The 24,874-nt window shown below is 47.0% G+C and overlaps 1 protein-coding gene across 2 annotated transcripts; it reads right to left on the reverse strand.

The window, feature by feature from the left end:
* Positions 1-4,128: 4,128 nt before the first annotated feature.
* CDC25A (cell division cycle 25A) lies at positions 4,129-21,939 on the reverse strand. Of its 2 annotated transcripts, XM_040994388.1 has the most exons (15): positions 21,431-21,939; positions 20,551-20,627; positions 19,380-19,422; positions 18,624-18,660; positions 18,104-18,205; positions 16,217-16,336; positions 14,935-15,069; positions 14,484-14,558; positions 12,795-12,968; positions 11,063-11,161; positions 9,349-9,411; positions 9,159-9,257; positions 7,783-7,913; positions 6,180-6,291; positions 4,129-5,984 (listed from the first exon to the last, which is right to left on the reverse strand). In XM_040994388.1, the coding sequence occupies exons 1-15, from the start codon at positions 21,598-21,600 to the stop codon at positions 5,844-5,846; spliced, it is 1,578 nt and encodes a 525-aa protein (XP_040850322.1). In that variant the 5' UTR covers positions 21,601-21,939; the 3' UTR covers positions 4,129-5,843. The 2 variants fall into 2 exon arrangements, with proteins under 2 accessions (XP_040850322.1, XP_040850323.1); XM_040994389.1 differs by lacking the exon at positions 16,217-16,336.
* Positions 21,940-24,874: the final 2,935 nt, after the last annotated feature.

The raw sequence follows: 24,874 nt of genomic DNA on the forward strand, positions 1-24,874 counted from the left end.
TGGGAGCTTGTAAGGAATGCAGATTCTTGGGTTCCATTCCAGAGCTGCAGACTCAATGGGAATCTTCCCAAGTTCCCAGAGTATTGACAAGTCCCTGGAGCTTATGGACCTGTCAGCTGTGTAGTCAAGGTTTTTGGAATATTCTCTGCCCGCACCCCCCAGACTCCAGCCCCTACTTCATCCCCAGGAATCACTGGTTTTTCACCTTGGCAGTGTGTTCCTTCTTGCTGAGAATCCATTAGTCTCATGAAATTCCCATTAGAGATGAAGCCGCAGTGTGACCTCCTCTGATCTGCCCCTACTCTGGGGCAGTTACCCCTGGACCTGTCTCTATCCTTGGTGCTGCTTCTTGAAAGTTTTATTTATGCAGATGGCATTGTGGCTCAGCTGGCATAGCCACGGCTTGCAAGGCCATCATGTCACAGGGCGCCAGTTCGTGTCCTAACTGCTCCTTTATGATCCAGCTCCCTGATAACGCACCTAGGTAAGCAGAGATGGTCCAAATGTTTGCAATTCTGGCTTCATCTTAGCCCATCCCGGCAATTACAGCCATTCTGGGGGTGACTTAATGAATGTATGATCGTTGCAACTTTGATTTCCAAGTATATAAACAAATCTAAAAAAAATCCTCTAACTTTCACTTATAACAATTTTTTAAAAGATTTATTTTATTATTTTTAAAGGTTTATTTATTTTTCTTGGAAAGGCAGATATACAGAGAGGAGGAGAAATAGGAAAGTATTCCATCTGATAATTCACTCCCCAAGCAGCCGCAATGGCTGGAGTTGAGCCAATCTGAACCCAGGAGCCAGGAACTTCTTCCAGGTCTCTCATGCGGGTGCAGGGTCCCAAGGCTTTGGGCCGTCCTTGACTGCTTTCTCAGGCCACAAGCAGGGGGCTGGATTGGAAGCAGAGCTGTCAGGATTAGAACCGGCGCCCATATGGGATCCTGGCACGTTCAAGGTGAGGACTTTAGCTGCTAGGCCACACCACCGGGCCCAAAAAATAAATCTTTAAAAAGAAATTTGAGATTGGGCCCAGCGTGATAGCCTAGTGGCTAAAGTTCTTGCCTTGCACACGCCGGGATTTCATATGGGCACTGGTTTGTGTTAGGACAGGAACTGGCACCCATATGGGATCCTGGTGCGTGCAAGGTGAGGACTTTAGCCACTAGGTACGGGGCCCACCTAAATAGATCTTAAATGATTAGTATTGGAGGTACCTAAAGGGTCATATTAACATCATGGCCACAATCTTTTGGGCAAGAGTGGCTGCAGGGAAATACCCAGTTCCAGTGGCTTTTGGGCCCATGAGAAAATGCCTGAGAGACGTGACTTCCTCCAGCTTCCTCTGTGGGAGAGCTGAACTGGGGACCTTTCATTACTGACTGAGGCTTTGCCCTTCCCGAACAAGTGACAAGGAAGACAAGGCGTGGAATAAAGTCAAAACAAGTTGCAGATGAATACACAAAGAAAACAAGGTATCATGTAAAGTCAGAAAACATGAAAAGTAGTCCTAGACCTTCTACAGAAAAGAATGCCAGGCAAGGTTAATGGTCTCCGTGACGGGCTGGGGAGTTGATGCTCTCGCCAGGATCCAGGGAGGGGCCTTTTGCTCTGTCCTTTATTCCTAAACTGGCGGCTTGTGAGTGTTGGAATGTTTCTTAGACATTTCTGCACGGTTCAAATTTGTTCATCTGAACCTGGGGCACATTGACTAGTTGCATTTAGATTTTAAAATGAGTTTAAAGTTCTTGGAGCTAACCCACCCTTGACCTTGTGGGTGTAATCTGTATAAAACTTTTCCTATAGTACACTTTCCGTGTGGCAGGCTTCCAATCGACACAAACAAGGTTCAGAAAGCAGGAAGCCTTCTGGAAACAGAAGTGTGCCCTGGTACTGGGGCACGAAATTAACACAGCAGGAGGCTGAGGTTGTGCCTTAGCACACGGGATCAAGGGTCCAGGTTTTAGTTTTAGTCAACAAAGAACGATCAAGTTCTGGAACAATAGGCTGACCTAACCATTTCTACAAGTGGGTTGTGACAGGTCAAACAGGAAGCCAGCCGGCTCTTGCAACAATCCAGGGAAGTACCACCTGTTCAAAAGCAAAGCAGGTTCGGGGGTGAGGTAAGGATGAACTGTGTGATCAGCTAAGTGTACATAAATGTTGAAGCTGCATAATGGGTGAAAAGAAAAATCCAGGTTCATTATTTTATATGTTTAAAACTCTCCAGGATTAAAAAAGATGAAGTAGTCGACAAAAATCACACATATATGGTTAAACCTAATTATGGAAGTGGGTACTTGGGCTTCCGATGTTTGCCACACGACTAGAATGATACTGTATCATGTCACCTATTTTGGGTATATGATGGGTTCAGAGGGGAGCACCATGGTCCAACAGGCTAACCCTCCACTTTTCAATGCTGATATCCCCTATGGGCATCAGTTTGTGTCTGGGCTGCTCCACTTTCCATCCAGCTCCCTGCTATGGTCTGGGAAAGCAGTGGAGGATGGCCCAAGTCTTTGGGCTCCTGCACTTGTGTGGGACACCATGAGGTTCCTGGCTTTGGTATTTGCTCAGCTCTGGTTCTTGTGGCCATTTGGGGTGTGAACCAGCACATGGAAGATATTTCTGTCTCTCTTCTCTGTAGATCTTTCATCTTTACAAAAAGAGGAAAAAGTGGGTTCAAACTAGTGCAAGTACATGCTTGAGCTTAAATCATTTCTTATGAAAGGTGAGTATGTGCTTACAAGTACAGAAATGGATTCTAAATAGATACTGGGCAATTTCCACCCCCCAAAGCTAAAACTTACATGGTCTGTTCAATCAAGATTTGAATCTTCTCATTAGGAATATGGTATAGGGAATTTACGGAATGGATTGAATAAGTTAAAGTAGTCATATTCCCCATGCAACTGAAAAATCATCTCTGTATCTGCATTATTTACACATTCTCACAAATATGTGAAAATAAAGTCTATGTGTGTGGAGGGTTGTGAGGTGAGAATGCTTGAATGTGGTCTCTGGAAGGATTAAATCTCAGAAAATGGGGCCTGGTGCAATAGCTTAGTGGCTAAAGTCGTCTTACATGCGTCAGGATCCCATGTGGGCACTGCTTCCCATCCAGCTCCCTGCTTGTGGCCTGGGAAAGCAATTGAGGATGGCTCAAACTCTTGAGACCCTGCACCCATGTCAGAGACCCAGAGGAAGTTCCTGGCTCCTGGCTTTGGATCCACTTAGCTCTGGCTGTTGCAGCCACTTGTACAGTGAATCAACAGATGAAAGATCTCTTTCTGAATACCTGCCCTTCCAATATTAAAAAAAAAAAAAGAAAAAAGAAAAGAAAAAAATTTAAAATTCAGAAATGGGGTGCTTACTGGGGAAGATTTGGTGATTACCAAGTTCTATGGACTTGCTTACTCTAACGACCCTTCCCTTACGGAGATGTGGTTTAACAAGGAACCTCCTCTTGCTACATTACCAAACGTTTTGGCCTAGTAGTGAAGACGCCCTTTAGGATGCCGGTGTCCCACACTGGAGTACCTGCACTGCGTTCCTGGCTGTGGCTCCAGCTTCCTTCCTGCTGTGAACTGGGGGAGATGGAAATCAGATGTCTAAATGAAGCCCAAGTGGGATTTCTGGTAAACTGTATCACACTTAGCACTTGTTTATGACTTAGAGAGCAATCTGTCAGACATTTGAACCACTAGCTTTCCTACATTCATACATATGCAGAAAGGGACAGAGGCCACTTCTCCATCCAAGGCACCCCTCTCTTCTGTAAGACCGTAACACACCCTGGCCAACCAGCCCTCGTATCCGTCACACTTGTAAATTTCTCTGGCTTCATGTGACTGACAAACACCTCTCCCGTGGAACACAACACACACTCCCATCTTTTAGTTTTTCCCTTTGTTCTGTTAACTTCCATTAAAGTAATTAATGATTTTAAGGCTCTTACTGCCATCTTGCCAACCAGTCCAAACCACCAGGGTCTAGACTAATGAGGTTGTTCCTGCCACTCCTGCCAGGCCATGCATCAGAGCTCCTGTCTTGTGGAGGAAATGGAAGTGTGACCCCAGAAATGCAGTTCCGTTTAAATGCATCAAAAGCTAAACAGATCATGGGTTCAAGATCATTTTTATTTTCAGAGCCAACAACAGTTGGTTTAACAAAGCTGGTATAATCTGGAGGTCAACCCAACCTCCTCCCTCTTGAGGCATGCAACCAACAGAACCCAATGGAGACTAACTGGTACTACGTCTCAGGAAGTGTTAAGATGAGGCTCCCTTCCCTCATGCTTTTCCCAACAAGATTGTTTTACAGCCAAATGCAGCTCAAACCCATCACATAGCAAGCCGTCATCTCCAGCATTGCTGACTCCCTCCCCACCCCAAAACAAGAATCAGAGGTGAAGAATAACTGACTCTCGATAGGAAAAGCCTGGCTGTCCCCCACAGGAGCAACAAGGGCAAGGAGCAGCAGGTGCCAAGAAGAGACCTGTGTAGGAGAAGTCGAGGCAGCCCCACTCCCTGGGAGGGAATCCTGACACTCCTACTTCTGTGGAGTTAGATAAGGGGGCAACTGGCGATGATCCACCACTGTCCCTCAAATCAAAACATGATAAACCCAGAAAGTTTTACCTTCAAAATCCACCACGTTCCCTCCTGAGAAACAATCTACGCAGACACCTCAATACCAGCTCCCTCCCTCCAGAGGCCCAGGTCTCCCAGCCCCTCTCCCTACACTTGGGTGGCCCATTCAACACTGATTTGTTACTCTTTTCACTCATGACTTCAAGAACTAAAAATAAATGCTAAGAGTATCAGAGTAACAAGGAGAGAGTTGGTGGGGAAGCTCCTCCCTTCCTGGCGGGGCCCACCTATCCCCACACCAGCACCCTGGTACCCACACTACATTCTGGGACTGACTTGCAAGTGGTTCAAGGAAAAGCTGCTTGAAACGTGTCCACTGTGATTTCTGTGCCAGCCAACAACACAGGGCACTAGGGTGAAAATAGGGACCTTCCCTTCCAACAGATCTCTCTGGCCAAAGTCTGGGAGGTGTAGTTTATGTCCGATAGCCAAGCCTGAGCTCGGGGTCTAGCCCACCAGTAGCTCAGTCCTTGGATTTAAATAGCAGCAGCCCCAGTACCGCGATGCTTCCTGGGGGTGACAGAGCTCCTTGCTCTCTGTCCCACAACTCACACCGACTTTGCCTTTTCTTACCCCCCTTTTCTTTTTTTTTAATTAAAAGCAGAGGTAGTTCCAGGATGATAAAAACCCTACTTAGAATGGCAGTATTTTGACTTAATGAAGCAGTAAAAGTCTCCAGAGCTTACAAAAAATTAAAATAATTGGTGAGGTTGAATAAATAAAAGAGACAAGTGGTCCCATGAAGACTTTTTCTTCCAAGGCTGTCTTTGGTATCTGGTCAGCAGCACTTCTCTTCCTGTTCCTTCCTCCTCCTCCTCCTCCCTTCACAAGGGAAGACCAGAGCCCATTGAGGCCCCAGCTGCTTCTTGGACTTGTTGGGGATAACGAGACAGAAGCAGCTTGACAGCGTGCCGGGCCTGCACTGCTACCTGTGACAGCCTTGGGAGACAGTCCTGATGTGCAGGGAGGATGTCCTACACTGGCAGAAGAGGCGCAGCCACTAAGATGCCTCGGAGGCCCCAACCTTGGGAGTGTGGGAGGTAAGTTGAAGGCACAGAAGCTGCAGGTCTTCTCTGTAAACACCACACAGCTGGCCCCTTTGCTCAAGTTTCTCTGCAGCAAAGAGGCGACTGCAGGAGGGACGGAGAGGGCTTGGGCTGCTGCCGTCTTGATACCGCTGCCTTCAGAGCTTCTTGAGGCGACTATACATTTCCCTTTTACTCTTTTCCCCTGCCCAGGTCCGGCTCTTGGTGCGGAACTTCTTCAGGTCCTCTTTAAAGTCCTCGTGGTGCATGGGTCGGTAGCTGGGGGGCTCACAGTGAGACTGGGGACAGGAGGGGATGAAGTTAGGGTACACCTGCCTCAGGCACACAACCTGGCTCCCTCCCTACCCAGGGAACAGCTACTTCTCCTGGGACCCTCAACTTTGTCCTTAAGAAACAGTCACGGCCGGCAGGCAGATTCACTAGTGTGGCACAGAGGTCATAGAAGGCACACTTTTCAGAGACCACCGTCTTACCTGGCATTTTAAGAAGAATTCCTTGTAGCCCCCTTTCAGGACATACAGCTCAGGATAGTGAAGTTTGGGATACTCATTACCAAGCCGGTCTCGCTCTCTTACATACCGGCACCTAGTAAACAAGAAGGCCAGAGCAAGGTAAGCTCTTTCAGTGCAGAGAAACAAGACAACATAGAAAAAGCAAAAGCAGAGCTTGTAGCTGCAGTGCTCTTTACATGTCTTCCACCTTCACACTAATTCTTGGAAATCCCTGTATTTCTTGAAAATAATCCATCCTGATCATGTGAGCAGTGTTCACAGCCAGCACCAGGAAGTTGTCTCTTCCCCAACTTCCCTTTCTCCAGGTCAAGCGTTTGACCTACATTCAGCCAATTTTACCACCGGCTGCTGAGCCCGCCTCCCCTGCATTCTCTGCACCTGCCGCACGCCTGACTTCTTGCTGACCAGTCTCCCTCACCTTCCTCCCAAGGGGGATTCTTTCCTTCCTGTAGTTTTTAATTAGGCCTTGCTTGCACTCCTCCGCTGGGAGTGCATGTGGAATGTGCACCCCCCCACTGTCCTCATCAGGCTGGTGGTTCTTCATGCAAACTATCAGCATCAAAAGTCTTTACAGGGCCTACAATTTGTCACCCCCACCCACCCAAACAAACCACTTGTTCCTCACGCAACCTGTGACTATAAAGCACCTTGTAAGAGACTGCATAAAACGTTATTTGTCTGCCTTCTGCCTACTCTGAAATGTAAGTCCCATGAGGGCAGGGCTTTTCTGCTTACTTCTCCATGCTATTCCCTTTCACACCAAGGACCTCACGAACGAGAAAAAAGTATCTGCTAAGGGAACAATTATACTCATGAATGAACAATTATACTCATGAATGAACAAACATCACCTGCTTGTATTCATGCTTTTCTCTGAATGTAGGACAGCTCGCTTCCTCAGAAGCCGTCATGCACTTTGGAAGTTAGTGTTGAGGCTGCACCCTGTTTTAGCTCTCCACCTGCCCTGCAGCGTGGTCCTGTCACTGCTGTGTTTTACTATACTGCATGTTCCAGGTTTACAATCCACTTTGCATGGACACAGTAAACAACTATGTGCTGCTATATATTGACCCCTTTTTTTTCATCTCCCCCTTTATGTGCAGAAATCCCACTTGGGTCTTATCTCAGCTGTTCTATTTCCCATCCAGCTCCCTGCTTGTGGCCTGGGAAAGCCTTGGGACCCTGTACCCTTGTGGGAAACTCGAGAGAAGCTCTTGGCTCTTGGCTCCAGATCAACTCAGCTCCAGCCATTATAGCCATTTGGGGAGTAAACCAGCTGATGGAAGGCCTCTCCTCTCTGTAAATCTGCTCTTCCGGTATAATTAAATAAATGAATAAGCAAACTATTACTTGGGTGAGAATTTAGGAAAATATCTATTATGAATGAATTGGTATTTTCACAAAACCATGAATTTACAAGTGTAGACCTAAGACATGGAAATAATTAATGGTTTTGCAAAAGAATGCTTGATATACCAAAACATGCTCCAAGTTTAGCCCAGACACCATGGCACCCCATAGAGTATCACAAGGTTTCTTCCCCAAAGCCTTATGTAACACTCACATGCGGGGGCCCCTCTCAGAAGAAAACTCGCAGTGGAACACAACGATGACACGCTTGCCATCAGTAGGCACAATGGGTTTCTTGAGTAAGAAGTTTTCGACCTCTTCTTCCATGTGCAAGTTCACTGCGCCCTGTGGAGGTGAGACCCTTGAGACAGCTGAAGTAGTGATCTAATCAGGGTCCATAGGACCACTCTGACTTTGAAGGTCTCCTGACTGCCCAGTAGACCTCCTGGTATCCATCCCAACAGTTTCAGAGGTCTATTCACATTATCACACAGAGGAACCACAAACAGGTGCCTCAAACCCTGTTGTGTCACTGTGGTATACTTTACAGATATGCAACACTGGGCAGTTTCTGAAATCCACAAGATACAGCTTGAGCATTGCTACATGGAAAATCTGAAATGACCCAAAACTCAAAACTGAGTGTCATAGGGATACAAGTGGAAAATTCGAGATTTGACCCACATGGTGGGTTGCCCTCAGAGTACAGGCGCATTAAATTACCTACAGGCTATGAATATCAGGTGTACATAACCCTATTCTCAAGATACCTCATCATGTTCATGCTGGTACTCCACAGTAATGAGAAATCTAAAGCCTGGAGTTCTAGCATTTCAGACAAAGCAGTATAGTGGCTGTAATGGACAGTGTATTTAATGTACTTTTATTATGCCTTAAAATGATTTTATTTGGTACAGGTTAGATTTAATCTTTTAAACCAGTTCCTTCTTCCTAAAAGTGTGTTTCCACATGTTGCTTCAAAAGGCAGCTCAACTGAATTAAACTCAGGAGGCATCGCCAAGGTTGGCACAGACACTGACTTCTCCTGGCCAGGAGCCTTGGACCCAAGACTTGTAAACCCATGAAACCTTTTCTGGTCCTTGAAAGGCCTTTGATGGCAGCAAGGACAGAACAGGAAGAGCATCTGCAGCACCGAGTGACAAGGACTAGTGTACACCAGACACCTGGTTCTGTGCACAGGAGCCAGATACCTCCTAAACCAATTACCTTGCTTTAAAATTTGTTATGGGGCCAGCATTACGGTGTAGCAAGTAAAGCCACGGCCTGAGATGGCAGCATCCTACAGGGGTACTGGTTCAAGCCCCAGCTGTTAGAATTCCAATTCAACGATCCAATAGCTGACTGGGAAAAATAGCAGAACACAGCCCAAGTAATTGGGCCTTGTACCCATATGGGTCAACTAGATGAAGCTCCTGACTTTGGCTTGACCTTGGCTGCTGCAGCCATTTTGGGGAGTGATCTAACAAATGAAGAGCTGTGTCTCTTCTTCTAACTCTGCTTTTCAAGTAAAATAAGCCTTTAAAACAAACAAACAAACAAACAAACAAACAAATCTGAAAAAGCCCATACCTTGATGTGGCCTCCTTCATATTCATATGGGTACCGGCAATCGATGATAACAAACTCTTTGATGAGGTTGGCAAACTTGCCATTCAAAACAGACGCCATCTGTGGAAAATCATTAAGATTCAACTTTGGCCATTAGGAACAGCAATATTCAAATACTACATGTATAGAAGGGTCCTAAAGAATGACTTACAATTTCTGGAGAGATATATTTTAAATCCTGATGCTTTCCAGCAACTGTTCGAAACAGATAACCCTTAAAAAAAAAGGAAAACCATTCAGATTCCCTGAAACCCCATAAAGGTTAACACTGACACCTGCTGGCCTGTGTCAGAATACATTGCCTCTTATTCTAGGTACATCATTCACACCCAACACTGACACAAACCAATACTGTCCATTTGCAGACCCTAGCTCTAAGCTCCTTATCCAAGAATACCCAACTGATAACTGCCTTTTCTTCCTGTGTTGTCAAGGATCCTCATCTCAGCAGGTAGAAGGTAGAATGAAAAGCACGCACACACAGTGAGGGAGCATCCTCCGTGCATGCTCCAAGTTCAAGCCCTACCCAGTCTGGAGTTGGTGCTAAGAATGGGGGGAAACCTGGCCCAATCATGGACTATCAGGAGCACATCAGCAATTACTCTGGACTGAGTCAAGAGCTTACTTGTCACCATAGTCACTAACACAAATACAATCATGCCAGGCACGATGGCTCAATCAGCTAATCCTTCTCTCATCCCCTGCAAGCGCCTGGACCCCATATGGGTGCCAGCTTGTGTTCCAGCCACTCCATTTCCTATCCTGTTCCCTGCTTGTGCCTGGGAAAGGCAATGGAGGATGGCTCAAGTTATTAGGAACCTGTAGCCAAAGAAAGTGAGAGACCCCAAAGAAATCCTTAGTTCTTGGCTCATGATCAGCTCAGTTCCAGCCACTGGGGCCATTTGGAGAACGAACTAGATCTTTGTGTATCTCCTTTCTGTGAATCTTCCTTTCCAATAAAAATAAGCAAATCTTAAAAAAAAAAATCCCAATTCACTCTATGTTCCACCCTCATACCTTACCACAGCTTTTCGTTATTATAAGAAAGGCAGAAAAATGGAGTGAGACCTATCTACTGGTTCATTCCCTTAATGTTCACAAGATACGGAACTAGACCAGGAAAAAGCTGGGTGCCAAAAATCCATCTGGCAGGTGCCCAAGGAGTTGGAACATGTTTTGCAGCCTCCCAGATGACCAGCAGGAAGTAGGACTGGAAGTTGAGTCAGGGCTGCATCCCACACACTCGACGTGAGACATGCTGTGGGTTGCAAACTGCAGCTTACTCCACAGCCACGAGAGCCAGCTGAAAGACAGCCACCTTCCCCTGTGACACATCAGGCCACAGGCACATCTTCCTTCATACTCTCCTGAGGCCCCTTTCCTCCAAAGGTTATAATTCTCTGGACAGCAAAGAAATTCAATCTTAACCTTTCAACATATAAACCTGTAGTGAGGATACAGCTTTGTTTCTGCTTCTTTGTACCATTTTTTCTGATCAGAAGCAACATCCCCAGAGAATCTTGGCTTTGGGTTGGAAGTCAAGACTGCTGTGCTGAAAGGCTTACCAGTAGAACAAAGGCTGCAGTCTCAGAGAACGCACCAAAACGTACATCCAAAGAATCTCTGAGTTTGTTTCCCCACGTGACCCGGACGGCCGGCTCAGGGAGAGTGCTCCTATCCAGATCACAGGGAGGCATCATCTGTTGCCTCCTGCGGTATGCAATAGCAAGAAGCTGGATTCAGAGATGGAGCTGGAACTCAGTGTGGGGTATGGGCCTCCTAGCAGTTTCCCCTTGGAGGCACCCGGGAATCCACGTCAGAAGGTAACAGGCTATCACTCAGAGCAGTTCCGTTCACAAAATTACCTTGGAGAAGTCTCCGATAAGGTCCCTTGGGTCATTGTCCAAAATGTTCTCAATGGTCCCTTTCGGGGAAGATGCCATGGATAAACACTGATGTATAAGCTGGAACAAATCAAAGAGAGAGAGTGAGCTGAGGTGTTTGTTGGAAGTATTTCTTTGAAAAGTACAATGACAGAGGGATCTTTTGTCCTCTGGTGCACTCCCCAGTAGGTCACAACAGCCACAGCTGGAAGTCCATCTGGGCTTTAACATGGGTACTTGCGTCATCTCCCGCTGCCTTCACAGGCACAATAGCAGGAAGCTAGGACTCGAATATGAAATGCCGGGTATCATGAGCAGTAGCTTAACTTGCTGCTGCCACAATGCCAGTCCCAAGAGGAAATCCCTGACTGGGACTTGAGAACATTCACCTACAGCACGTCCTAAGGTTGAAATGCTAATGTCCATCTCTGGTAAAGGCATTTTTGTTTGTAGGCCTGCTGTTATTCCAGTATATAAGTTAATTTCTATGAAGCTACAATCTCTCCTACAAATAGTGAGGCTAAAGCTAGGTTGGGATTGGGTCAGCACTGAGGCAACAGGCTAATCCTGCTTCTGCAAGTACTGGGATCCCACATGGGTACGGAAGAGCTCCTAGCTTCGGACTGGCTCAGCTCCAACCACTGAGGCCACTTGGGAAGTAAATCATCGGATGGAAGATCTTCCTCTCTGTATATCTGCCTTTCCAATAAAAATAAAATAAATCTTAAAAACAAAAAACCTTACCTATGCTAGGCATGAGGGCAACACATTGAGGTAATGCAAAACAGAACTGAAAAATACTAAAACTATAGTGTGTGAAAACAAATCAAAACATGAAGGCCAAAATATATGAAGAGATCATATAAAAATTAGAAAGTTAATCCCCAGTTTGATGAGTTAAAGGAAACAAATGGTCTCAATACTGACCAGCTACGATCTAACTTTCAAGACTAAATTTTACCCAAAACTTCTCAGGCCTTAGAAGTCACAGGCTGCTCTTCAGTTTATGTTGTGAAATAAGGAAGGTCAGTACGAAGACAGGAACAGTATACAAATACAAAAAATGTAAACAAGGTCATAAAACAGAAGGAATCACAGATGAGGTCATGTGTGTAGGCCACAGGATCAACAGAGCAGTCAATGCAAAGGAGCAAGGGACTCGGTGTCCAGAGCAGCAGCGCACTGCGTACAGTTCACTGGCACAAAGGCAACGAGGGGGATTCATGTGTCACATCACAACAAAAAGTTCTCCTGCGAATAGTACATTCAGTGCTGGGCAGACTTTGGTTCAATGGGTCAGATTATTGCTGCTGGTAGGGCTGTGAACTGCTGAACTTAAAAATATAGCATCACTACTCAAAGAAAAGCTACAAAGGCCTAGCACCTAAAGTCCTTGCCTTGCACGCGCTGGGATCCCATATGGGCACCGGCTCATTTGCCAGCAGCCCTTCTTCCCATCCAGCTCCCTGCTTGTGGCCTGTGAAGGCAGTTGAGGGCAGCTCAAAGCCTTGGGACCCTGCACCCATGTGAGAGACCTGGAAGAAGCGCCTGGCTCCTGGCTCAGCTCAGGCTGTTGTGGCCACTTGGGGAGTGAACCAAGATGGAAGATCTTCCTCTCTGTATATCTGACTTTCCAATAAACATAAAAATCAATCTAAATTAAAAAACAAACAAACAAACCAAAACCAAAAACAAAACAAGCAGCAAAACTAACCTTCTGGGCCTTCTCCGGACTGGCTGCCTCTTCAGAACCGGCCCCAGCCATGCTCTTCCTCCGCTTTGTGTTTCCTCGTGGAGACTCCTCTAGAGGTCGTTCTGGTCTCTTCAACATCAACCGAGTGCTGGAGCTACACGGGGAAGGGGATTCAAACAGCTTGCATCGATTGCCCTTAGGAAAAAAAAGATTCATCTTTCATTAAAATAGGCTCACTCAAATCATAAAGGCAAATACACCTAGGGCTTCCTGGGATAGCTTAAGACCCTAAATCAGGTAGCAGGCAGTGAGTACCTGTCACTTAGCGAATATGTACTTGGATGACCTCATATGGAGATGAGCAAAGCATTCCTTAACTCCTTACCCTCAGAAAGCTTACCAACAGGCCAGTGCCTTGACACAGCAGGCTAAACCTCAGCCTGCAGCACCAGTATCACCTGAGCGCCCGATCATGTCCCGGCCTGCTCCATGTTCAATCCAGCTCCTTGCTTAACGCCAGGAAAAACAATGGAGAATGGCTGGAGTACTCGGGTCCCCGCACCCACGTGGGAGACCCGGAAAAGGCTCCTGGCTTCAGATCAGCCCAGCCCCAGCTGTTGCAGTCATCTGGGGAGTGAACCAACGGATGGAAGAGATCTGTCCCTGTAATTCTGCTTTTCAAGCAAAAGTTTAATTTTTTTCCTTTTTAGATTTATTTATTTTATTTTAAAATTGCACTGGGACGATATCTACTGTTCTGTAGATGTTTACATAAATGAGAATGTATACTTGTATACCTGGAGAGATAGCTCCACAGTTCTTTTTTGTTTAAAAGTTTCCCTATGGGCCCGGCGCAATAGTGTAGTGGTTAAAGTCCTCGCCTTGCATGTGGCCAGGATCCCATATGAGTGCCGGTTCTAATCTTGGCAGCCCCGCTTCCCATCCAGCTCCCTGCTTGAAGTCTGGGAAAGCAGTCAAGGTTGGCCCAGAGCCTTGGGATCCTGCACCCGCGTGGGAGACCCGGAAGAAGCTCCTGGCTCCAGATTAGCTCAGTTCCAGCCATTTTGGCCACTTGGGGAGTGAACCATCAGATGGAAGATCTTCCTTTCTGCATATCTGACTTTTCAACAAAAATTTAAAAATAAATCTTTTTTTTTCTTTTATTGGAAAGGCGGATATACAGAGAGGAGAGACTGAGAGGAAGATCTTCCGTCCGATGATTCACTCCTCAAGTGAGCGCAACGGCCGATGCTATGCTGTTCCAAAGCCAGGAGCCTCTTCCGGGTCTCCCACACGGGTGCAGGTTCCCAAAGCTTTGGGCCGTCCTCGACTGCTTTCCCGGGCCACAGGCGGGGAGCTGGATGGGAACCGGCGCCCATATAGGATCCCAGGCGTGCAAGGCGAGGACTTTAACCACTGCGCCATCACGCTGGGCCCCTAAAAATAAATCTTTAAAAAAAAAAAAAAAGGCAGTTGTGTTCAGCTTCAGATAGACATGCTCTTTATCCACACTCTTATTTTATAGCTTAGAAAACACAAAAAAATGAAATGTATCTACCAAGGTTGCAGTCAGAGCGGCAGCCAAGGTAGCTCTAAAACCTAGGTTCCCAAGTGCTTAGCACTGCAGTGCATCTCAGCTATACTCAGGTAAGGACGACTGCCTAGTGACCCAACCACTCGAAGCTGCCCAGAGACACTGGATTCACTTACAAGGTTTGCAGTCCGTTTTGTGACAAGGGGAGCGGTCCAGAGGCTGGCCATGCATGACGGGGTCTCCTCATCATTCTAAAGAGAGAAAGTGATTTTAAAAAGACCCAGAAGTTTAAATGCTTTAGATGTCAGAAAGATACAAGACAGTACAGTTAGGATACTAATGGCAAGCATTGTATTTTAAACGTACGCTCTGCTGTTCCCTTAAGGTCAGCAGATCATCACCCAACAGTTCAGAGAGCTGAACATAGCCAGCAGCACCCTGTCATCCTATGGAGGGTGAGGAAACATCCAGTCCCCCTTCAGCTCTAGGACACATGGCCATCCAGCACACAGTAGCTCCTTCAGAGTAAGAAGGATGATACATTTATTCTTTTTACATGACTTTCCCAGCAGTTGAATAAGAACACACGCACATGCGCTACACCCCACAGCACAGTACATACAGTACCTTTAGATTCTCTCCATCAAGAAGATCCATGAAGCCATCATCCTCGTCAGACAAAGTGGCTGTCACAGGAGATTGGGGCATAAAAAGCGGAACAAAATTCCCTGGCTCACTGCTCTCTCTTTCATTCGAGGAAAGCTGGAAGAGAATTCACAGCTGATGAGTCAATGAGCCCTGGTAAATTAAGTTTCCTTGTACAGATCACTAGCTTTTGTGACAAAAAAAAAAAAAAAAAAATATTATTGGTTATCCCAAGTAAAATTCAACAGCTACTGAGCAAAGGAAGATCATTTGCTATCCACAGAGCCTTAAGTACAGTCCAATCAAACAGGAAAAAACTCTCCCCAGAAGCAAGAGATCTCACAGGCAGTACTGGGATCCCCGCTCAGGACGAGAAGCTTCTCTGTACGTTGGGATCAGAACAGTTCTAAGCAGAAGGGGTAGGACAGTATGATGATCTGCTGGGAGGAGCAAGAGCAGGAACAGGCAACGTGTCTACAGAGACCACAGACGGCCAAGGGAATGCTCACAGAACACCAGCTGGCGTTCTCCCTGAGTCTTCAGACTTGGAACTTAACACTTGCTCAGCCTCTGATGAAGGATTTACTGTGTGCCAGCCATTACATATATAATCTTCACATGTGTAATCCCAATGTTTTTATTTACCAGCAAACTGATAAGACATCTAAATGATGTTACCAAGGTCACACACCTCACTTGTCAGACTCCAAAGCCCAGGTACTTAAACTATACTACCTCCCTAGCAAAGAGGCTCATTCCTAGAATAAAAAGCTAACACCTCATCAGTTAACCTACACATTCTTTTTTTGTTTTAAATCCTCATCATAAAACTAACATACAAGGTGCTTTTTATTTGTTGTGGGGGAGGGCTTTGGTTTGGTTTAAAAAAAAAATTCCTGGTTTCTGCCTTCAGATTGGCTCAGTTCCAGCCACTGCAGCTATTTGGAGGGTGAACCAGCAAATGCAGATTTCTCTGTCTCTCCTTCTCTCTATAAATCTGCCTTTCAAAAAAATCTATATTTTTAAAAAAGAAATCAAAAGCTTCCCAGAGCAAGCTTTAAGAGATAAAATGATAAAATTCTACTATGCACACAAGCACATATAATCAACAAGGTCAAAGATTTGTGTCTCCCGGAGACCACAAAAACCGTCTAGCTTCTGAAAACAAAGACAGAGACAACTAGAGCTACTGAAGTCTTATGCTCCTGACCAAAAAGGGTGCTTGTTTACTTCAGAGTCCCCTGTGCAAGGCAGCAGCACATACCATCCGAGCGGGGGCAGAGTTCTGCCTCTGTGTGAAGAGATCTTTACCCGCTTCAATTCCTTGAGAGTGCAGGCAGCCACGAGATGCAGGTCTTATTGGCTTCTTAAACTCAAAGGCTTCCTGAAAGACAGTATAGTCGAGACATCTTGTGCTGCTCAAGAAGGGCCTCGGCTGATGTGGGGGGACAAGCAAGCACGGGACATGGATCACCTTTGTAACTGCCGCCAAAGGAAGGCTTTACCTGTTTCTAATCTAATTAAAGCACTAGATCTGTAACTAAGAATGTGCATGGCTGTGTCAGTGGCTAACAACTGCACATTTTTCTTGTCATTTTACTTTCTAATAAATGCACAGTATCTGCCAACTTCATAAAATACGAGTCACAGTTGCATCCAATACTTTCTACAATCCTAAAGCAACGTCATCACAATATCATTTCCCATCATGCCTTTGAATAAGACTCCAACTTTTCATCCATAGGGTTCCTCTGTATTTTATGCTATTTCCTACCCAGTGGGAGTCAATTTTTTTCACTTATGATGTTATGAAAAACAATAGGAGGGAGGAAAGGGGCTAGTGAAAAAAAAACCCTAGTGGTTTACTCAACAAGAATGGTTTTCGGGCCCGGTGGCATAGCCTAGCGCCTCAACTCGCTTTGAATGTGCTGGGATCCCGGAAAGTCGCCGGTTCTAATCCCAGCAGCCCCACTTCCCATCCAGCTCCCTGCTAGTGGCCTGGGAAAGCAGCCAAGGACAGCCCAAAGCCTTGGGACCCTGCATCCACATGGGAGGGAGACCTGGCTCCTGGCTTCAGATTGGCACAGCACCGGCTGTTGTGGCCACTTGTGGAGTGAATCATCAGATGGAAGATCTTCCTGTCTCTCCTCCTCTCTGTGTATCTGACTTTGTAATAAAAATAAATCTTAAAAAAAATTACATTATTTATTTAGGCAGTTACAGAGAAAAGAGAGAGAGAGCATGCAAGCGAGAACTAACTACGATTGCTGGTTCATTCCCTAAATGGCTCCCAAGGCCAGGAGCATGAACCCAATCAATGTGTCCCACATGCATGGCAGGGGCCCAACCACTCAGGCCATCTTATGCTACCATCACAGATGCATCAGCAGGAAGCAGATCAAAGTGGAGCTGCCAGGACTCAAATACATGCTCATATGGAATGCCAACATCGCAGGCAGCAGCTTAACCAGTTGAGCCACTATGCTGGTCCCAACAACTTGTTATAAGCACCAAAACAGTAATAACCAACACCAGAATTATTTATACCAATTTAAAGTATTTCCCATGTATTAAATCATTTAGCCAACAAATATGACCTTGGTGTCCTAGAAAACTAAGCCTTCAGGCTGCCTGGTGAGCCCATGAACACCTCTTTAGCCACCAGCTATGTCATTTTTCCTTAAAGACATAGTCAGGGCATATTTGCAGATGGTCAAGCCATCATATCAAAATTACCTTGAAATTCTAGATTTTTTTTATCTCCTTTTTCAAACACTGCCAAGAAGCCTTCTCCTGAGTTCACAACTCACCTGAGTCAAACAAACAGCAAAGGCACAGAGGCTAGGAAGGCCAAGGCAAATCTCCCAGGTAAACTATGCAGATATTCTTACTCCTCAGTGAACAACTGACCAACTCTTACCTTCCAGGCACCAATTTAACTTTCTAATTTCCCAGTTTAATTCCTGCAATTTCTCTAAGACACTGGAATTCCTACTTTACAGAGAAAGCTAAAAAAGCAAGTTACTTGTCACACCCACACAGTTAATAACAAGCAGTGCCTAAACCCAGATCTGACTCCAAAGGCCACATGAGTACTCCCAGGAAGAAACCCAGCCGCTCTCCCCCAGCCTAGTGCAACCACATCACTCACATTCTCCTTGTTCTCATCCTGGTCGATGAGCTGAAAGATGTCATGGTCGAGAGAATCAGAATGGCTCCTCTTAAGAGCAGGACTACATCCCAAGAGCTTCGGCTAGCAAAGTGAAAAAGCAACAATTAGGAAACATAAAAAATTCTGTGGAAAGCTTTCATAAGTGGGGCGGGAGATAGCTTTTCACACGGCCAGTAGATAACTTGTAAATATGGCCATACCACAGAACAGAACCCACTATAGGGCTCCACGTCTCACTTCCTAAGATCTCAGTAGGCAGGACAGCGCCAAATCAACCCTCAAATATTTGCATAAGGGACCCCTTTTCTGGCTTAATTAAATTTTGCAAGTTAGACCTCCTCCAGGGACAGCCCTTATTAAAGCTGCCCTAAGCAATGTCTGAGAACTCCCAGACCAAAGCCAAGTAGTTTTCATTTTCTAAACTGAAGTCTCCTATCAAGGTGCAGCTGGCAGGTGGATCACAGGTTTGATCTCCAAATACACAAGAGAACCAACTTACAGGTAGAGAATTTATCCTCTTCACAGGATTTCCAAGACTACAACGAGATTCAAAGGTAAATAGTTAGAATAAAGCCAGTAAAGGTGTTCATCTGAACAGATACATGTGTTTAACTGACAACAGTGGAAAAAATAGTCAAACACATTCACATTTTTAAGAAGAAATACAACAGTAAATTTCAGAAGATGTCCTATTTTCAGGAACATTCAAAGCAAACCCAAGTCTTCCTTCAAATACACACATTCCCTTAAAGCTGTCAGAGGTGGAGCAAGAATTGACATGAGAACACCAAAACGAGAATTAAATCCTATAGGGGTGAGAGGGAATATAAACTACTTAAGGAAGTGTCTCGGGGAACAGTTCAATCCAGGGCTCCCATTTCGAGCGTGAAGAACTTGAGTAAAAAAAAAAAATTGAGGGGTAGACCTGAGGCACAGTGCGCCAAGCTGTTTCCCTGCATCCCATTCATAGTGCTTGGCTACTCTGTGCTCCTGACCCAGGTGCCTGCTCAAATACAAGGAAGGAATTAGGTGATAATCCAAGTGTTTGGACTCCTGCCACTAGTGGGAGCATGGGAGATCTAAAGGGAGTTCCCGGCTCCTGGTTTTGGCTCAGCCTTGCCACAACCCATATGCGCATTTGGGGAGTAAATCTGTGGACAGATCCATCTATCTACATTTCAAATAAATAACTAACTGTCCTAAAATAAGAAAAATCTTTTCTATGTATAAACATTTAAAAACAGTGAATACATACTTTTCTTTCCTGTCCAAGGGTCCAGGAGAATCCAGACAGAAACCTGTAAGGGCGGTGGGGGGGAAAACACCCAACATCAGAAACAATACATAAAATATCATTTTGTTGTTAAATAAATAACATTTTCATAGTCTATTTACTAACCCTCATCTCTTAACAATATCATCAAGGAAAAGAGAATTTAAGGAGAATGACTTCAACTCCTTCACATTCTGAAATAGTTTTGAAAGAGTTAAGTATTTTATCAAGCTTTCCAATTAATTCTGAGTTTTGTCAAAGACAATTACAGAGCAGACATTTGGTGCGGCAGTTAAAACACTAAGAATCCCTGCATTCCACATCAGAGTGGTCAGATTCAAGTTCAGCTCAGAACTCCAGCTCAGAAACTTCCTGGGAGGCAGCAGTGCTGGCCCTAATAAGCAGGGTCCCTGCCACACATGTGGAAGGCCCAGACGGAACCCTCAGCTTCTGTTTTCAGCCAGCCCCAGCCCCCATTTGGGAAGTGAAACAAATCCATAAGCTCTGTCTTTCCAAATATACAAAGATAAAAATATATTAATCATCACACACAAGGCACACATCAGCTGCTTCTAACAAAATGACACCCACCAAGAAAGGTGTCCCTGGCTCCAACAGCTCAGCTTCTCTTCTGTGCCAACTCAGGCCCACCAGCACCTGCTTGGCTCCCACCTCTCTGGGATGCTGACACAGCCTTACAGGGTAGGCACTGGAACTGCTCACATAATCATTCATCCACTTCCACAGGTAAAAGAATCTTACACCCAGTTCTTAAGAATTGTATATTACACTTCACAATTAGAAAATTCACTGTATTTGCAAAGCAGAGTCACAAAGAGAAAAGACAAAGATTCTCCACAGGGCCCAATGCAAAGCCACCAGCCAGAAGCCTCCCCCAGGTCTCCCATGTGGAAGGCAGGGCCCAAGCAGTTGAGCCATCACCTGCTGGCTCCTAGAAGGCCTTAGCAGGAAACCCTCACCCTGTATTTTAACTAAGTTTTTCTGAATGCCATTCACAGAGGTGTAAATTGTAAACCCGATTTTTCCAGCACAAGCACGAATCAACTAACTCCTCACAGATTCGCTTTAGCCATTTCCCAATGTTGCAGCCCACAGCGCAGACCAAAATGACTCAGACACACACAGGCAATACCTGAATCCGTGGATTCCGAGGAGCCCATTCTCTGCAGACTGCTGTTGTTCCTCACCTCCAGCGGCTGCTCACACTCACTGAAACCAAGAGAAATAATTCCACCTGAGCGATTCCTAGTACATTCCTGAAGGGCCACATGCAGGAACCAGGCCAGGAACTTAACAAGTAGCCATTTCTGGCATGAACTACCCTCACATGGGGACCACACCAGAGCTCACCTCGCCACCCAGAACACTCAGCCCCGAGCCAACGATTACAGTGGGTGGGTGGTCCCCCGACCGCATTGCCAGTCCTGAGACGGCGAGGAAAGCCGAGCTTTTTTTTGTGAATGGAGAGCATGTGTCCTGCGGCCTGAGCTAGAGACCTACGAAGGAGTGGACAGGAGTTCCTGCTTCCCCCAGGCCAAAAACACGGGCTCAGAAAATGGTGGGCTGGGATGCAGGGTGGACGGACACCAGGAACGTGCGCGGCCGAGGGACTGGGACGACTCCGCACAAAACAGCAGGAGAGGAAATGCCACGTCTCTTCTGTTCAGAAGAGACAAAGCTTACAGGAAACGAAGACCGGGCGCTGCGGTTTAGGCGCCTTCGGAGGGTGGCCAGGGCCCAGTGCCAGGCCATCCGCAAGGGGGGCACGACCGAGGTGGGGAGCCCCCGGGCCCTGCTCCGGGCTGCGGCCCAACATTCCGCCCGCCGGTGGCCGGGTGCACATGGCGGGGGCTCCGGCCCGACCAACCTGCCCCCAGCCCCCCAGTGGCGGCCGTGGGTCCAACCCGACTCGCCCTCCTCCCAGGCCGTTTCTCCACTCGATCTTCCCCAAGAGTCCACTGCGAGGCCAGCGACCCCCGGGGGGCATGGCGCGTCCGCGTCTTCCTTCTCACCTGCCCAGCCCCTGCAGCTGGTCCATAGTGACCGTCAGGGTGGTGACAGGCGATAGTCCCTCGGCGGCTGGCGCGCCAAACAATGTCTTCACGACGGGCTGCGGCGTGGGAGGGGAGCTGCAGGCGAAGAGCAGGCGGCGGCGGTGCGGGGGTTCCGGGCCCAGTTCCATGGCGGCGCCCGGCCCTCCTAGGGGCTCCCGCTCCCTCTTTTCCTCCGCCGCGCCCTCCCCCGCCGACACCGGCCTCGGGCCTCGCGCCCCCGCCGCCTGCGCCCACGGGCCAAACACAAACACGACCCCGCCCGGTGAGCGGCGGCGCGGACAGGCAGGTGCCAGACACAAGCACCGGTGGCTTCCCTCTCAGGCCGCGAGGCGAGCGGGAAGGCGGACCGCAGCAACCCCGGGATCAAATCCAAACAAACTCGGGGGGCCGACGAGGAGCGGGCCAAGTCGCACACTTGTCTTTTTTCTTATCCCCGTAGCCAGACAGGGATGGCAGAGAAGCAGCCCGACCCTCACCCGCCTCCCTTGCAGGATGTGCCAACCGAGATGGCTTTCGCGGTAATAGCTGCTCTGTGAGCGCCGCCGCTGCCCCGCCCCCTTTCCTGGTTGGCGCCAAACAGAACCCACCAATCAGGAAGCTCCTTCTCCCCCTCGCGCCCGAATGACAGCTATGATGGACCAATGAGAAAGGGAAGAAGGCAGCGGCTCGCGGGACTCTGCGAGGTCATCCGCTCGCCGCAGGGGGCGGGGCCTGGAGGTGATGGGCGGGGATCCGGAGGAGCGGCGCACCCGAGGTCAATGAAAACTCCCAGCAGAACCTTCGAGGCGTCAGTCGCCGGTGAAAGACGACCCCCCCGACCGCCTTGCATGCTGGGAAGCGTAGTTCCCATCGCGAGCAGCGGTCCAGTGACTTCCTACCCTCGTGAGGTCACCGGTGCTACCTCCCTTCCCACCCTCGGCCTGCAGCCGACTCCCCGAGGCGAGAGACGGCTGTTCAGAACCGGCTAAGTCTCTGCTTCTAGCCTTACAGTGCTATGAACTCCGTTTTCCCTTCCTAGGCTTCCAGGGCCTAATGAGGGAGGAAATTGAATGACCCCCCAGGGACTGCAAACCTTACCACCAGGTTTGATTGCTGGCTGGCCAGTAGGCCACGTGGAGCGTAACCCTCCGCTGTAACCTGGCTGTGGTGGGGGCCTCAGTATCGTGCTGTCTCTGCACACACATCTTACCCTAATGAGCTCATGCCTTGCTGATGTGGCAGGTGCCATTCCAGAAGCGTGGTCTATATTAATTTAAAACTTTCGACTCTGTAAGAAAGGGATTTTCCCTGTCTAAATGGGTGAATTTCCAGGCTGTGCCCCAGGAGTGGCTCTTGGAATAACTGTATAAAGGAAGGAAGCAGCTTAAGTGCGCCAATCAGGCTGTAAAGTAAAAGGTCTTTTAAGTATATTGGGACCTAAAGTGTAGCACAAGCTGGTTAAGCCCTAACCTACAACCAAGTTGTATCTCAATGCTGGTTCCAGTCGCCACTGCCAGCTTTTTTTTTTTTTTAAAGAGAATTAGGGGTTCCTTTTTTTTTTTTTTAAGATTTACTTATTTATTGGAAAATCAGATATACAGAGAGGAGGAGAGACAGAGAGGAAGAGCACAATGGCCGATGCTATGCTGATCCAAAGCCAGGAGCCAGAAACTTCTTCCGGGTATCCCACACGGGTGCAGGGTCCCAAGGCTTTGGGCCTTCCCCGACTGCTTTCCCAGGCCACAAGCAGGGGGCTGGATGGGAAGCAAGGCTGCTGGGATTAGAACCGGCGCCCATATGGGATCCTGGTGCGTTCAAGGCAAGGACATTAGCCGATAGGCCATGCCGCTGGGCCAGCTTTGGATGCAACTGTCTGTTAATGCTCTTTGGAAAACAGCGGAAGATGGTCCCAATACTTGGGTACCTATCACTCACCTGACAGCTCCTAGCTTTAGCCTGAATAACCCAGCCTGAGAAATTCTAGCCACTTGCGAAGTATCCTAAATGCGTGGAAGATGCCTTTATATATTATTCTGCTTTACAATTAAAAAAAAAAAAAAAGAAATCCTTGGGGGAGAAAGAATGTCACACAAAAAGGAAAGATTGTATATTATTTTAATTGACTTTTAGCATCAGATAGAGGTTATTTCCACTGCCTCTGCTCAGGGCCTAACCGTTAAATTGGGGGAAAAAATGCTTCCAATGGTTTATATTATGCAAGTAATATAAGATAAATATAGCTCCCCCCCCAAAACAAAGATAAATATAGCCTTGGAAAATACTGACAAGCATAAATTAAAAGCCAGAGCAAGTGACAACATTTTTTTTTAGTTATTTATTTTTATTACAAAGTCAGATATACAGAGAAGAGAAAGACAGAGAGGAAGAGCCTCCGTCTGTTGATTCACTCCCCAAGTGAGCGCAACAGCCAAAGCTGTGCCAGTCCGAAGTCAGGAGCCTGGAGCTTCATCCTGGTCTCCCACCTGGGTGCAGGGTCCCAAGACTTTGGGCTGTCCTCGACTGCTTTCCCAGGCCACAAGCAGGAAGCTGGATGGGAAGTGGGGCAGCCAGGATTAGAACTGGCGCCCATATGGGATCCTGGCATGTTCAAGGCGAGGACATTAGCTACTAGGTTATCACACAGGGCCTAAGGGTCAACATATTGACCTCTGAATTTGTGTGTGCTTCTCAATCATTTAAAGAGATTGAAGGTCCTCCAAGCAGATATCCCATGAATGGAACCCACCGGAATGGATTTGTTTTCTAAAACATTCTGCCAGAAAATCCATGTGTTGCCAGAAACAACAGAAATGTATCAGTTTTTTTTTTTTTTCTGAGACTGATATGTTGAGAGTGGTGGTTTTTGTTGTGTTTGAGGACCATCTTCAGACATGATATAAAAGGAAAAAGAACTTTATTCATTCATTGATTCAGCCACTGCCACCAAGGATCTGCTAACTTGTTAGACCCCCAGAGACACAATGAGTGTTTTCTTGGGGGTTTACCCACTTCACTCAACCCACATTTCCTCCCTAAATTCTTTGATAGCCTGACTGAGGGAATACTCTTATCATCCACCCTCCAGGCAACAGGTGTTCACACTTGTTTCTGTGGCTAACCAGGTGAAGTTCTGCAAATTACTAGAAACTCTAAAGAGCTAAGAAGCTTGCCTTTCTTTTATTCCTTATCTCCTGCTTGCCTGGCTGAGGGGGGATCTCCTCCAATATTTGTGGATTGAATGCATGCATGCTGGGAAGAAAATGTTGTGGTTTTAAGTGTTCAGAAGGGGATCTGACTGGGTCAGGGTAATGCAAAGAAAGTGACTCAGGGGATGAATCCTGACAAGGTGGCCAAGACTGCTCTTAGGGCAAGTCCTAAGTAAGGCCTTGAAGATGAAAGGGACTTCTGGAATGGGTGAGGGGA

Source organism: Ochotona curzoniae, unplaced genomic scaffold, assembly GCF_017591425.1.
Source record: "Ochotona curzoniae isolate NIBS_2020 unplaced genomic scaffold, NIBS_Ocur_1.0 contig_908, whole genome shotgun sequence".
Lineage (NCBI taxonomy): Eukaryota > Metazoa > Chordata > Mammalia > Lagomorpha > Ochotonidae > Ochotona > Ochotona curzoniae.

Coding starts and splice junctions, on each gene's coding strand:
- CDC25A (XM_040994388.1), bottom strand. CDS start 21,600: ATGGAACTGGGCCCGGAACCCCCGCACCGCCGCCGCCTGCTCTTCGCC. Junction 20,628..21,430: donor CAGCTGCAGGGGCTGGGCAG/GTGAGAAGGAAG, acceptor TCTTGGTTTCAG/TGAGTGTGAGCAGCCGCTGG. Junction 18,206..18,623: donor AGAGGATAAATTCTCTACCT/GTAAGTTGGTTC, acceptor TCACTTTGCTAG/CCGAAGCTCTTGGGATGTAG.